General features: G+C 66.8%; 3 protein-coding genes across 3 annotated transcripts in view; all 3 read right to left on the bottom strand.

Moving 5' to 3' along the window:
* Nucleotides 1-435: 435 nt before the first annotated feature.
* Nucleotides 436-5,422, bottom strand: PFL1_04697 (uncharacterized protein; the record flags this gene model as incomplete). Its single annotated transcript, XM_007882226.1, has 3 exons — nt 436-786; nt 866-4,743; nt 4,861-5,422. The coding sequence occupies 3 exons, from the start codon at nt 5,420-5,422 to the stop codon at nt 436-438; spliced, it is 4,791 nt and encodes a 1,596-aa protein (XP_007880417.1).
* A 1,339-nt stretch (nt 5,423-6,761) lies between these two features.
* Nucleotides 6,762-9,932, bottom strand: PFL1_04698 (uncharacterized protein; the record flags this gene model as incomplete). The annotated part of the gene is made up of 1 exon (XM_007882227.1): nt 6,762-9,932. One exon carries the CDS (start codon nt 9,930-9,932, stop codon nt 6,762-6,764), a length of 3,171 nt encoding a protein of 1,056 aa, XP_007880418.1.
* Nucleotides 9,933-13,219: 3,287 nt separating this feature from the next.
* The window catches only part of PFL1_04699 (uncharacterized protein), a gene marked incomplete at both ends in the record, with an annotated part of 6,721 nt that continues 5,002 nt past the window's right edge, over nt 13,220-14,938 (bottom strand). The window contains one exon of the mRNA XM_007882228.1: nt 13,220-14,932. Coding sequence (XP_007880419.1) covers nt 13,220-14,932 — 1,713 coding nt within the window. The remainder of the gene's footprint in view (nt 14,933-14,938) is intronic.

A 14,938-nucleotide genomic window follows, 5' to 3' on the forward strand; every position in this document is an offset into this window, starting at 1 on the left:
CACGCTCCGTCTACTTTGTCCCTGCCAACCCCACCCCCCCTCCCCTCTTTCCACCCTCGCTCGAAGAAATCTCCAAAGGGCCGCCAGAAAGTAGCCGCGTGGCTCTGGCCCCTTCCCCCCTCCATTCTCACGAACCCGAGACTGTGTGGCTGGTGGAGAGTTGCCCGAGGGCGGGCGGGCGAGCGATGGTGCTGGAAAGAGGGTCTGTGCGCTTCCTGATGGGCGGAGGAGGGTCTGGAATGGAAACGAAAGTCGTAGGTAGATGTGTGCACGAGCGCGGTGAGGGGTGGGTATAGAGAACATGGAATGGGATGGGATGGGATGGGATGGAGGGGATGGAGGGGAAGGGGTGAGGGAGGAGTGAGGAAGGGAGACCACGTTGACGCACGCACGCACGCACGGACGGACGGTGGTGGCGTGACTGGACTGGGCCGTTTACCACCATACATCCTCCTTGCTCTTCTGGCTGCTAAACGAGCTGATGCTGGGCGTAGGCGATTTCCTTCCCGCGCCGACGCCGAGCGCGTAGAGGTAGGCGGCGGAAGACGTCGAGGTCGAGGCCGGTGCAGTGGCGGCAGCGGCGGCAGCCGAGGGGGAGCGGGTGCCGACGTCGTCTTGGCCCTTTGATGCCGCTGGCTGCCGAGGTCGTGCCGGATCGCGGGGCGAAAAGTCGTCGCTGTCCTCCTGGTAGCCGCCCACGTCCGAGTCGTCGTCGTCGTCGTGCTCGTCGTCGTCGTCGTCGTGCTCGTCGTCGTCGTCGTCGTGCTCGTCGTCGTCGTCGTCGTGCTCGTCGTCGTCGTCGTCGTGCTCGTCGTTTGATTCTGCATCGACTGCGTCGACAGCCACCGGGCCGCGCGGGTTCAACCTCGTCCTCTTCGTCGCTCTCGGCGCGACGACGGCGCCACAGCCTCTCGCGCTCATCGAGCGCCTCTCGCAGCCGCTCCGCCTCGCGCCCGCTAGGGGTAAACGCAAAGCCCCGCTCGTCCCACCTCGGCGCCGACTCGTCCTCGCTCTCGCTCTCGCCGCCGCCGCCGCCGCCACTCGGGCTGCGCACGCCAAACTCGGACGACGCGTCAAACTGCGAGTCCTCCTCGGCGATGTCGCTCAGCCCCTCGGGCCGCGACGTCGAGTACGACGAGAGGCCGTAGAACGACGGGTCCATCGACAGCGGGTGCTGCGCCGACGACGAGAGCGTACCGTCGTCGACGTAGCGCGGCGATGCCACCGCGCCGATGCGCGGCGACGCAAAGTCAGACTCCGAGTCCGAGTCCGAGTCGTGGGCGCCACCGGCGTCGTTGAGCGGCAGGTCCGGGTCCGACTCGTAGGCGCTGCCGAGGATGCGCGAGAGGCGATCCCGGCTGCTGCTCCTGCCGGCCGGGCGGCCTCTGTTGGACGGGTCGCTTGCTAGCGGCGATGGACCAGCCCCTGCAGCTCCGCCGGCATTCGCCGATGCCGCGGCTTCTTCGGCCTCTTCCAGCGCCTCGATCTCGGCCAGCGTCATGCCGCTGCGCCGCGGCTCGCCAATCTGGGGCATGACGGAGCGGCCAGAGATCTGCGTCGACTGCAGCACGTCTCGTCGAGCCTGGACGTTTCGAACTTCGATCCCGCCCCACATTTTGGACATATCAGGTCGAGAAGGTGGCGACGAGATAAAGGCCGAGCTCGACGCAACGCTCGGCGGAGCAGCGTAGGATGCGGCGGGGAAGGTGGGAGCCGAGAGGTGGACCGGGTCGAGCTTGAGGCTAGCAGGCGCCTCGGGCGCCTTGCTTGCGAACGAGGCGGTCGAGGTCGCCTTGGGCGTGCTCATGACGGAGGACGACGCCGACGACGTCGCCGTCTTGGTGCGCTTGCCCAGGCTGTTGCTGCGCTTTCGCGAGAGCGTCTTGCCAGCGGCCCGTTTCGCCGGCGCCGAGACGTTGGTGACTGAGGCCTTGGTGCCGGCAGCAAATGCAGGACCATCGCTCTCCCATCCCTCTTCATCGGAGGCTTCCGCTGTGTGGGGCCCGGAGGAAGCAGGCTGCGCTGCTTGGCCGCTGAGAATATCGGCCGCCGCTTGCGAGTCTGCCAGCCTGGATGCAGCAAGGCCAAGCCCCACACGAGGCGATTCAGCTCCGCCTGCAGAGCCTCGGTCTCGATCGACGACCGGGGAGCTGCCGCCGGTAGTCGTCGGGGTAGGCTCGTTCCACATCGGCTCGGGCGGGAAGCGTCCCTCGGGCGAAGAAGACGAGGACGACACTGCTACCCCGCGCAGGCCCAGCTCGTTCCGGAGCTCGACGCTATCCCAGTCGAGCGACTCCTCCCGCGAGCGCGAGTTGAACATGTAGTGCCTCTCGTCGTCATCGTAGACGTCCGAGGGCAGCGAGCCCACCGGCGACAGGCCATCGTGATGCGGCGGCGACTGCGGGATAAGGAACTCGGACGACGTCTTCCTGGCCGGCAGGCTCATGGTCAGCGGGGCCTGCTTGATGGCAGCATCGTCGATCATGGCGTCGGGCCGCGGCTTGTCCGGCTGCGAGGTCTGCCAAGGCGGCCTGGCGATGAAGCTGGCCAGTAGATCCAACCCCTTCTCCCGCTCCGCCTCGGTGCCGGCGAGGTACATCGAGACGAACGGCCAGGCGTGAACGCCAGAGGGACCGTGTTCGACTGCCGTGCACAGGTACGACGCCTCGGTCGGTGCCGGGCCATCTTGCCGCGGCATCGTTGTCCTGTCCTTGGACGATGACACGGCCCTCCTGTGCTGCAAGGAACCGACGTGCTCCGCGTGATCGCCGCCCTGCGTTGGCGAGCCATGCTGGGCGGTGCCTGCCGTTCTGCTGGTCGACAAAGAGGGAGAACGAGAATCCTCACTTGTAGGCTCGCCGAACGCCGGACTCGCCCGGCCCTGTTGTTGACGGACCTTGCTTGCCCAGGCCTCGATGTCATCGGCGAGCCTCTCGCGCTCTCCCCAGGTCACCAGCATGCCCCTCTCGAGGCGGATGCGGCTCCAGTCGCCGAGGGCCGGGCTGATCAAGATGTGGTTCTCGAGTCGGTCGACGGCCTCTGCAAACGTCGGACTGCTTCGACGCGGATCGCGTTCCGCCTCATTGTCCTCGTTGTCGCTGTCGGAGAAGCCCCAAGTAGGCACGAAAAGGTCGGCCGTCGAGGCCACTGCGTCGGTCTCGCGCTCGCGGGACGGAAAGAGCGGTTCAAGGCCGCTACGCTGAGACTGCCTGTCGTTCTGGAAGGGATCGGCACGGGGCCTGCCGGGCGCCCTGAATCGCTGCGTTCCGAGGTCGAGCAGTGGCTCGGTCAGCGCCGTATGCGCAGCTTTGGCCAGCCGCGTCGTCGGCGGCGTGACAAGGCGCGACAGCACGGAGAGCGGGTTGTAGGCGTACGGTCGTGCTCCCGGCTTGTCCGCCTCGACCCCCTGCGGTGGCTCCGGATCGCCGGCGAGGATGGCACAGAAGTTGGCCACCCAGCCCGTTGGGCCGCGCACTCGGCGTGGCTTGTCCAAGACGCCCGCGTAGACCTGGGCAAAGTGGAGGAGGGCCTCGGCGGCAACGTAGTCCCACTCGTACTCGGCCATTGCCTCGGTCCACACCGATGGCTTCGGAGCTGCCTTCGCCGTCGCAGACGCGCTTTCCTTTGTGGAGCTGCCCTTGTTGCTGCTGCTGGCGGCCGTTCGCGGTCTTGATCGGAGATGCTGTTCGCGGAGGTGGGCGAACGCATGCGATCCAGAGGGCCGAAGGTCGGCCCAGGGAGAGATGAAGACGGCCTTTCCGGGCATCGGCAGCTTGGACCAGTCGCGCTCCGACATAAGCGGCTCGTCGCGCGCCTGGCCGTCGAGGCAGAGCAGCATGCTCATCGCCAGGTTGGCGCCGGCACTGTCTCCAGCGACGGTGATGCTCGCCGGGTCGATCCCTTCGACCTCGACGAGGTGTGCATAGCAACGCAGGCACTGCAGCAGAGGCGCAGGGAAGCGGACAGAGGGGCTGAGGTCGTACTCGACGGCGACGCACCTCGAGCCCCCTTCACCAGCGTCTCGCTCGTAGAGGGCCACCTTGGCCATGATGCGGATCAGAGCCTCTGCGTAAAAGGCCACCGAGCCCAGCGAGAAGCCGCCGCCGTGCAGATACAGGACCGTGGTGGCATGGCGGGATTCTGGGTCGCGCCGCCTCACGTCGACGGGGATGTGGGCATCGGGCCCGATCCAGAAGGCCCGGAAGCCCGGTGCGGGTGACGGAGGGGGTGCTGCCTTGCCACACTCGCGATCACCGCCGTAGGCTTGTTGCCCGTCGGTGAGAGCCGCAGAGTCGGAAGTCGGGGCGAGGCGGTCGGCGGGCTCGTTTGTGAACTCGCGCACGATGCCGGCAGCCCCACCTCCGGTCCTCCAGCGTACGAGCGGCCCGATGGTCTCCTCGGCAAAGAGGACGCGGGGCAGCAGGTGCGGGAAGCTGATGCAGGCGAAGCGGACGAGGAGGATGACGAGGTGGTGGAAGGGCGAGAGCTGATGCGCGTCGTCGGCCTCGTCCTCGTCCGAGGTGGTAGCGGCAGAGGTCGAGGACTGCGTGAGCTCGTGGCCGGACCCATCGCTGTGGCGCCGCGCCTGCCTCTGCGACTGTCGACGCGAGCTGTGGCGGATGGCCTGCAGGTAGCGCGATCCGTCCGGCCCGTGGGACGATGGACGCTGGGCGTGCGCGGTCGAGGCGGGTGGATAGCGGCTGAGGGACCACCTCTGCCAAAACTCAAAAGGCAAGCGCGTCACTGCCGGATGCGAAGCGACGGTGGAAGGCAGAGCATGAGCGCGATCTTGTCAGCGCCGAGCGTCGGCCACGCGAACTGTGCGCTCGCAGGAGAGAGGCGACGCGGCGCTAAACTCACCAGCATAGGCGGTGCCCTTGAAGGCGACATCCATGAGCTCTGCGAGCCCACAGGTGCGCAGGAGGTTGAGGGCATAGAAGAAGGCAACAACGATGAGGTCGGAAAAGTAGAGGCCTCCAAGGAGGGGTGGCTGCGGAGCGTGGGCCTTGCGCTTGCGTTTCCGGCGGACGTCCCTGCTGCCCTTGCTGTTGGCGCCGCCGCGGGGCGTGACGAGGTCTGCGTGCTCTTCGGATGCAGCCCCGCTAGCTGGGCGAGATCGAGACACTGATGGCCGCTGGCGCAGGTGGGAAGACTGGCGCAGATCCGCGGCGGTCTGATAGGGGTGCGGGTGGTAGGCTGGTGGTGGCGAAGAGGGCGGAAAGTTGGCCGAGCGAAGGCCCGATCCGAGCGCGATGCCGTCGGCGAGGCTCTGCTTGCGTGCCATCTGGCCGCGGGACCTCTGCCTGGCCTGTTCGCTGCCTGTCGTGGGAGCGGCTCGCAAAGTCGAGGTAGAAGAAGCAGGCGAGAGGGCGTCGGCCGAGGAGCCGGCCTGTTTTGAGGAGCTGGCATGCCTCTCGCTCATGGCTGGGTTGAAGGCGGGGGGTTGGGCTTGCCCACTTTACGTGGGGGTGTAAGCGGCAGCCAACAGCCGGCGATGGCGATGGCGAGACCGAGAATGATCACCCGGACCAGAGGGATCGTCGCAGCAGCCGAAGAAGCGAGAGGTATGGAGTTTTGTACGATCGGTGGCCTCTTTGTTGGAGCAGCCTGAGTCTAGCGGCCGTTCATTTCCGCGGTACGGAGGAGAGACCAGAGTAGTCGAGACGAGGGTCGCACCAAGAGCCGACGATACGGCAGGACGGCTGGGTCCGACGACAGGCTGTTGCGGTCTGCGGCCCGATGGGGATCAAGCCGGTGGGCGGCACACGCCGTCGGGCGTAAGTGCGCCGTCGTCTTGAGGCAGCCGTTGGCGGCGTCGGCGGGCAGTGGTAGGAGAAGGAGCACCGGGTCGACGTCTAGCGCAGAGGAGGGGGGAAATGATGGTGAGGCGGAAAGCGTCGGGCGACGGGTGGTGGTGTTGGTAGAAGGGAGAAGGAGGAAGGCAGAGGTAGACCCGGACGGCAGGGGCAGGTGGTGAGGTCTCAAGTCAGCAGCAGCAGCGGCGGGACTGGCGGCAGAGACAGACGCAGGGGCAGCCAAGCCAGGCAGGGCCGTGGGTCGGCGTCGGCCTTTGTGCCTGCAGCCAAAAAGGCGGGATGGACCCTGGCTGCCTTTCACGTTCAGCCCACGGCTCAGCCGCACCCGATCGGCCAGGCCGAGTTGCGGACGATCCGCAGTCCCGATTCGCTTCCTCTCCTTCCACCTCGTCCAGAGCCTCGCTTGCCCTTGCCCTCGCCCTCGCCCTCGCCCTTGCCCTCGCCATCAGACGACGAGCAGAACCGGTTCAGTGCCACACGGAGGCCGACATCAGTGTGGCTAGCAACGTGCCAGAGCAGGCCCAGAACCAGGACGGATGGGTACGACACCGTCCCCGTTGTTGTCGGCGCAGATGGCGGGCTCTGGGAGGACAGCCGGCGCCAGGGATCCCTCACACGCTCCATCATCTCGTCCATATCGGTCGGATCTCGACAGGTCATCAGGGCGTGTCATTCCATTAGATAAGAGGCTGAAAAGATACATTAAGGCGAAGGTATCGCGGGGAATAGCAGAGAGAGGCGGTCTGGTTGCCGCGCAGGGCATGGTGCAGCAGCGCACCGGGCTTCGCTGGCCGTGAGCTGATCCCAGTCGGATCAAGCAGAGGCCAAGCGCGGTGCAGCACGAACAACGCGGGTATCGAAGTGAGAAAGAGGAAAGGGACAGAAGGGATCCGGATGCGAGTCCATGCCGCGTCCGTCGTGCCGCCGTCGTCGTGCGCCGCTGCCTCAGCGGGCGGTGCGGGCAGCCTCGCCCAGCCTTCGGTGGCGGTCGTCGCCCTCGCCGCCGTCGTCATCGTCGTCGTCGTCGTCGTCGAGCACAAAGACGGTCTCGGTCGTTCCGTCGGCCGTCACGCCAGCTTCGACGGCGGCGGCGGAGGCCATCGGAGAAGCCGGGACCGTCGCACGGTACCTCTTGGGTGTCGAACGCGGCCCAGCAGCGGCGGCGACATGCGTGTCGAGCCTGAGGCCCACCCCTCCAGCCTCTGCATCGTCGCCGCGCATGTCGCCGTGCATTCGCTGTCCTTCACCAAGGCCGCGGCGCACCTCGCGCCGCACCGCCCAGCCCTTGATCATCATCAGCGCCGTCGTCCAGCAAAAGAGGAGCGAGACGACGGCGACGACGACGTTGAGGATGGCCATGAAATCGCCGTAGCCGCTGCGCATCGCCGCAAACGACACCTCCTCGCTGCTCAGCATAAAGACGAGGCCGCCGCAGCAGAGGGAAAACGCGCCCAGCGCCTCGGTGGGCGGGCGCGACGGCAGGATCGACGCCGTCGGCGGGCGGAGCCAGAGCAAAAAGTAGGTCAGGCACCGCAGCACCGAAAACAGCGCCAGCAGGTTGCCCCAGAGCTGGTGGATCTCGACCTCGTAGACGTAGTCCTGGTGGTGCGCCGACATGGCCAGGCCCGTCACGCCAATGACGAGCGCAGGGAACGGGTTAAACGAGAAGCTGTACGACGCCGGCTGCCTCTGCGCGTCGACGAGCGAGTCGAGGTCGTCGCCGGCCCCTTCGCCGCGTGCCCGGACGCCGCCCTTGCCACGTCGCCGCACCTCCGACAGCGGGATCGCGGCCGTGTGGCTGTAGGCGATCGGTAGCGAGAGGAGCCTTCGGACCCAGCCGGTCTCGAGCAGCAGGCCGAGCAGACCGACGAACCAGAACATGCCGGCAATCGACGTGTGCTGGATCTGCTTGATCGTCCAGGGGTCGCCCGGCTTGGCGCCCTGCCGCTCGTTCCAGATCTGGGTGCAGCCGTAGATGGTGATGACCAGGCACTCGACAAACTCGGCGCTTGGCATGCCGCGTCCGACCCGACGACCCGTGCTGCTGCCCTGGGGAGACGACGGCCTCGACGAGGTCGGCGCCTTGTTCCACGCCCAGCCGCAGTCGGCGTAGGCGCCGAGGTAGCGCGCAAACGTGAAGAGGCCGTACCAGAAAAAGATGCCGCCCTTGATGCCGTGCGCCAGGCAGACGTTCTGGTAGCCGCTGCGGCAGGAGCCGGTGTAGACGGCGATGCCCGTGTAGGTCTCGGCGAAGGCGAGCACGGGCAGGGATCGGGTCACCGTCACGCGAGCGTAGCGGAGCACGTTCCGCAGCAGCTGCAGGCGGCTCCGTCGCGGCTTGGCGATGCCGAGCTTGTCGGACCCGGGCAGGCGTGCAGCCGACGCGGACAGGGGTGAGGCACCCTCGGCTTTTGCCATCCAGCTCGAGACGGCCTTGAGGCCGAGTCCGGGCAGATGGCTGTCGCCAAAGACCGAGTTCCTCGGCGTGTTGCAGACAGTCGTGGTCGGCGAGGCCGTCATGGGCTCGTCGAACAGGGCAGCGTTGGCGCCGTTGGAAGGGCTGCTGGGCCTTGAGCCAGAAGGGCGCGCGCTGGTGCCGCCAACGGCCGTGCTGCCGCTGCCCACCCAGTCGGCCTCCTCGTAGTCGCCGTCGTCAAAGTGAACGCGGTGTGGCGATCCGCTGCCGCTGCTACCATGGCCGCGACTGTGTCCGCGCAGTCGGGCGGCAAGGTCGGCTTCAATGTCGACCTCCCTCGCGTCGTCGCTGCGAGCAGCCTCGGCCAGCATCGACTCCTCTTCGAGGGCGTCGTACTTTTCGCTCGAGTGCGGCAAAACTCTGCCAAGCGCGGTGTTGACCACGTCGTTCCAGGAGCGACCGCCCGCTGCCCGGAAGTTACCGCCAGGCCCACCGTCTCTGCTGCTGCGGCTGCTGGCGCTGCCAGATCCTCCTCCAAGGGAGCGCATCTTCGACCAGATCTGGGTCACCAGCCTGAAGACGTCGGATCCGAGGCAGGCGAGCGAGATCCAGAAGATGGCCCAGCCCAGGCCGCCGTGCGAGTTGTGCGGGTACAGGCGCGGCGTGAGGGCCTTGTAGAGCATCGATACGAGGAGCGAGGATCCGAGCGTGACCAGATAGACGAGCGATGCCAGAGGAGCGAGGCCGGAGTGGGCGGCCCGGAGCGCCAGCGCCGTCGGCAGCATAAAAAAGCAGCCCAGGACAGCCAGGACGACGTGGAGAGCGAGGATGCCGCCGTGCCGCGCCGGTGGCTGCCCTCCCTCGATGCGGGAAGCGATGTCCGCAGCGATCTCCCTGCGCTGCTCCTGGTCACGCTCGTCAAAGAGCTTGCGCCACCGGCCGTCGATGGGCTTCATCATGGGCGTGCCAGCAAGGACATCCTGGCTCGCCATGAAGCGCTGCAGCTCGCCAAACGAGCCGGCGCCGTAGCCAAAGTCCCACTCGATGTAGCTGAGGGGGTCGGGCCCCTTTGCGAGAAAGAGGCTCGTCTCGTTGAGGTGCTCCTTGGGCGCGCCGGAGCCGCCGTGGCTGTGTCCGCCGTGAATGTGCAGGCTCGGCACGGGGACGAGAACATCGCCCGAACTATCCGCGTCGGCCACAAAGCCTACTGGCAGTGATGCGGAGGCGTGATCGTGGCTATGGCCATGGCCGTGCTCGTGTGAGTCGGAGGCCTTGGCGTTAGTGGATTCCTCGGTGCTGGGCCGGTCGCCATGCCCGCTGGACGGCTGCTCGTTTTCCATGGACTCGGCCGCCGCGCTGTGTTGATCTGCGTGAAGGCCATCGTGATCATGCCCGTGCTGCTGCTGCTGCGGCTCGGCGCCGTGGACTTGCTGCTCCTCATCATCCTCGTGGTCGCCGTGCCGCTTGGCCAGCGGAACGCCAAGAGAGTTTGCCGATGCGGTCCTCGGCAGGAGCAGCTGCAAGGGCCGTCGGTCCGGTCCGGTTGCGACGCCTCGCTGCCGCAGACCCTGCTCGGGCTGTATCGGAGCGGGAGAGAGCACCGCTGCATCGGTAATCGCGACCACCGTGAGCGCAAAGAGCGCGGTGAGCGCGGCGCGTGCGACTCTGCGCGAGGATGCTGAGGGCGAAGTGCGGGTCATTGCGCTGATGCTGAACTGGGCTGAGCTGGAACGGGATGCAGTCAAGACGGCTTGTTTGGATGCAGGACGCTATCGTGGTGATCCCCGGATATTGTCGCTGGCCTGGGAATAAATCGTGCCGATGGAGAAAGAGGCGCGGGAGGCCGGGGCTGCCTGGGCGTCGTCGCCGTCGTCTCGCTCGAGATGGATGCCCAGGCAGGCAAAGCGAGCTCAGCCGGGAGACGCCGATGCGGAAGACAGGCGTCGGAGGCGTTCCGGGGTCGACGGGGCGCCGGTGCAGGACGAGTCCGGGTGGAAGCCGAAGGGGATCGACCCGTGAGAAGAGAGCCGGTGCTGGCGGGTGCTGGGGGCGCCGTCGTGATCGTGGTCGTCAGAGAGGAGCGGCGACGGGAGTGAGCTGGAGCGGGATCCGCACGAGGCAGGGAGTGGGGCAGACGGGCAGGCGGAAGTGGGCAGAGTTGGGGAGCGGGGGTGGGAAAGAGGGACGCCACTTCGCGAACCAACCTCGGGCCTGGCCCTTTGTACCTCTCTAGCTCTTGCCGCCGGCGAGGGAGTCGATGGAGGGAAGCCGAGTTGGCCCACCTCGGAGCGGAGGCATCGAAGCGCTTCCGTGGGCATCCATGACCGTCGATCCACATGCATGCTGGCGGTCCACCAGCTCGATCTGGCCTGGCCTAGTCCCAGCTGGGCCGGGCTGAGCTGGGCAGGGCAGGGCAGGATGACGAAGGATCGAGCGTGAGATCCGCACGTCGCGGCTCGCCCGCCTCTGCCTCCGGCGCGTTAGCAGTCACTGCTCAGGCAGGCGGCTGAGTCCGGGAAGGGGTCCCGCCGCCGCTGCCGATCCTCGCCATACGTACATGCATGTCTTCGAGTCAGCGACCGCGGAACGAGGGAGGCTAGGGGGAGAGGGGCGACGAGGAGCGAGGTCTGCCAGCCTGCCAGCCAGCCAGGGCGTGTTCCGGAGCAAAGGGCCGAGGCAACGTCGAGCCTGCCAGCCTGCCTGCTTGGCTGCTCGTGGTTGGGCGTGCCTGCGTGACCTCCACCTGGCAGGCGGCTTCTTTTCCGTTTGCTCGGCGCTGCCTGATGCCTTCGTTCCGACGGCCTGCATGAAAAATGAAGTCACCTCTGGACCCAGCTGGCCGGTTTTCGACTGCCCAGCCTGCCTGCCTGCCTGCCTGCCTGCCTGTCCAAGACGCCGCCGCATCGGAAGCTTGATCCGAAAGGCGGTTGGCCTACCTGCCCGCCTGCCTCGCCTCGCAGTTGGCCCGTCGCTGAGCTGACCGTACCTAGCGCGCTCTTCGGCCCAGGCCGAGCAGACAGGGGAGATCCACGTTGGCCGATCCGCCCGATATCCACCGACGACGACGAGGGCAATGCTCTGCATCGACGGTGACCTCTGCTCGATGGAACCGGAGCTCTCGGAGAAGAGGTGACGAGGATCGGACGAGGCAAGGCAAGGCAAGGCAAGGCAAGGGATCGAGCGAGCCAGCAGCCCGCTCGGATTTTAGACGGGCGGGCCTTTGCCTGGTTCCTGCCCTGCCCTGCCCTACCCCTGCTCCTAGTGCGTGTATACCCTGCCCTGCCCTGCCCTGCGTGCTTGCTGAGTCGCCGCAGCCAGAGAAAAGGCCGGTGAGGCAGCAGCGACGACGGCTTGGTGCTTGATCGGCAGGGTTCCGGCGTCGCCGAATCGATGAGCGTACGCGCTGCCTGGTTATCGCCGCGACTCAGCCGGGTGGTTGAGTCGGGCCAATCGAGCCAACTTCACTTGGCCCTCACTTCGCAGAGTGACGGGACCAAGGAGAAGAGAGGTGGAGCAGCGACGACGACGACGACGACGACGACGACAGAGGGGCCAGGAGCAGACGGACGTCGGGCAGATCCCGGCGGGAGACACCTCGTTTGCGAGCCAGCTCGAATCGATGGCTGGTGGAGGCAGGCAGCCAGAGCGAGCGAGCGAGCGAGGGTGACGGCAACGATGGGCACGAGGCCAGGCCAAGCCAGGCCCAGGCTAGGCTAGGCTAGGCAGGCAGGACGACGACGAGGAACGGGAGGGACCGGACCCTTGATCGCCGCGGCTGGCCTGGGCTGGGCTGGGCTGGGCTGCATTTTCGGCCCATGGCTTCCGATGGAAAGGCGAGGCAGGGCGAGCTTCCATGCAAGCGGCAGGACGGCAGGGGCAGGGGCAGGGCAGGGGCAGACCTGCCCAGTTCGGCCAGATTTTGCCGACAGACCGCGGCAGGCCCCCGAGCCTGGCCTTGGCTTGCTTTCGTGTGTCTGCGCGCTCAAGGCCTGGCTTAGCCTGGCCTGGCTTCGCTCTCGAGACGCACCGTCCGTCAGAGAGGGTAACGGTGCGGCCCTCGTGCTTGCTTCTGACGCAATTCGCGATCCTCGTCCGAGATCTGGGGACCGTGCGGTACGCACATCGACGTCCCGTACCGTACCGTACCGCACTGTATCGTAGCTAAAGCTCCTAGCCCTCGTCGATCCTCGTTCCGCCTGGATGGATGACAGCACGCACGGTGGCCTCGATTCGATCCGGCTTCGAATCGAGTCGATTTGAATCGGACCGGGTCGGGTTGGATGACGGTCGGACCGTGTACCACAGTACTCGACCTCGCCTCGCGCCGCGCCCCTCGCCTCTGCCCATCTGGCGCGGCTCTGTTGTTTTCCTTCCGAATCGACATCGGATCGGTGTCGAAACAACGGCCATCGGGCGAACGGGCGGACGGGTGAGGAGCAGAGCGCTGGAAGATGGGGTACATCCACCCACAGCCAGATTCAGAGCCAGAGCCCAGAGCCCAGAGCCCAGGGCCAGAGGCACATCTTGCAAGGTCAAGGTCCCAGCTGGGGCGGCTTGCAAGCGCGCTCTCGCGCACGTCCTTTGCTGGTCCATCGACGATGCCTTCCGTTCCGGCTTTCGCTCCCTCGCTTGCACCCCCCGACAGATCCACCCCGCCTTACATAGCCTTGGATGCACGGCCCGCCCGTCCAGATGGGCGTGGTCGTCCTCCCAAGTCCATCCACCGACCATCTCGTTCCATTCCATCTCGTCTCGTGATGCCCTACCGTATCAGAATCGAGCCCCAGGCAGGCGATCAGGTAGGCAAGCGGCGCGGGGGCTCTTGGATCCATCAGACGTCTTGGTCTTTGTGAATTTTGGCAGCACAGCACAAACTAGCAAGGCCAAGTCAAGTCCCGAGTCCCCGAGTCCATGAGGGAGCGAGGAAGCCAGGCAGAAGCAGCTAAGAGCGCTCGGCAACGACACGACACGACACGACACTGCTCGTCTACGACAGCGCTGCTGGCGGTGGTGGTGAAGCCGCGCCCGCCCCGACCCGCGTGAGTCGTCCACCACCACCACCGCCTCGGATACCGCCACCGCCACCGCCGCCGCGGCCTTTAGACCCAATCAGGCCGTACACCAACCCGACCTTGTACAGGAACGAGCGCAGCGACTCGGCAATCTCCGAGGGCAGCGGGTCCTTACCCAGCAGCTCGACGGCCAGCGGGTAGAAGGTGTGGGCGTGGTGCGTAAATACCCGCCCTCCCTCGTCGTCGTCGTCGTCGTCTTCGTCCTCATCATCGTCGTCTTCTTCATCATCCTCGTCGTCCTCGGAAGATTGCCGCCGGCTGCTCATCTTGGCAGAGCTGACGGCGCCGGCAGTGCCATCACCGGCGCCGGCAGCAGCACCGCCGCCGTCGACGTCGTCGTCGAAGCTGCACAGCCCCGTAAAGACTTCGGCGACGACGGGCGTCCAGGCGGCAATGTTGCGCGCCTGCGTCTCGGCGTCGAGGGGCAGGAACGACTCGACGACGTCGCGGCCAAGGGGCACGAGGCGGCGGCGGACGGCGCTGCGCATCTCGCGGTGGCCCTCGCGGCGGTCCGAGTGCATCTGGACGAGGATGTGGACGAGGGTGGCGGCGCTGCTGCTCTCCTGCTTGAGCAGGTTGGGCAGCTGCTTCATGAACCCGACCTTCCACAGCGCCATCCGCAGCTCCTTGTCGGCGTTGAAGCGCTTCGAGAAGCGGTAGCTGTCCTCGAGCACCTTGGTCAGCCGCAGCAGCTCCGACGCCGGGATCGTGTTGTAGATGAGCGCGTTCGACAGCAGCTCGTGCGTCGTCTCGATGAGCAGCAGCTGCAGCACGCACTTGACGATGATCTGCTTGAAGATGCGCCGCCGCTCCGACGGCGTCATGGCGGCCGTCGGTGCCGCTGCCTGCTGCGACTGCCCGTCGCTGCTGCCGGGCACGGCCGCCGCCGCCGCCGCGGCATCATCACCGTTGGCGCCGTCGAGCGGGTTGGTCTCGATCCGCGGACGGGCGCCGTTGGCGTCGCCTGGGCTGGGCGCCGCGTGCTCGGCCCGCAGCACGGGGTCAAAGAGCTGGTGGGCCGTCGTGGTGCGGAAGAGCTGGAGGAAGGTGTCGACCACCTGGGACCAGCGCTGCTCGCTCAGCTTGGTCACGTTTTTCTCGAGCAGCTGCTGGAGGCACGACGTGCCGATGCGCGCCAGCGTGTCGTTTTCCTGGCAGATGCACGCGCACAGCAGCTCGAGGAGGCCCGGCAGCAGCCGCTCGAGCGTCTCAAAGTAGTAGGTCCACAGGTCGACGAGGTTGCGCAGCGCCTGGATCATGGTGGTGCTGAGCCACACCGACATGTCCTCCTGGGTGCTGAAGCGCGTCACGTCGGAACGCGAGCGGAGCACGGCAAAGATGGGGAAGAGGATCTCCTGGCACACCGTGTCCCAAAAGTCGGGGCGGAACGTGGTGCCGTGGTCCTTGAGGATGGCGAAGAGCGAGTCGAGCGCCACGCGCCGCACCTCGAGGTCGTCGCCCGTCATGATGACGTCGTAAAAGGCGAAGAGGACGGGGAACCAGAAGCGCACCATGGGGTCGTCGGAGAGGGGCGTGGCGGCGGCGGGGCCCGGGTCGGCCGTCGGGTCGATCGGGCACTCGCGCGCCTCGAGCATCGCGGGCACCAGCGACGCCAGCAGCTCGGTCGCCTGCAG

The sequence above is a fragment of the Pseudozyma flocculosa genome, assembly GCF_000417875.1.
Source record: "Pseudozyma flocculosa PF-1 unplaced genomic scaffold scaffold00016, whole genome shotgun sequence".
Lineage (NCBI taxonomy): Eukaryota > Fungi > Basidiomycota > Ustilaginomycetes > Ustilaginales > Ustilaginaceae > Pseudozyma > Pseudozyma flocculosa.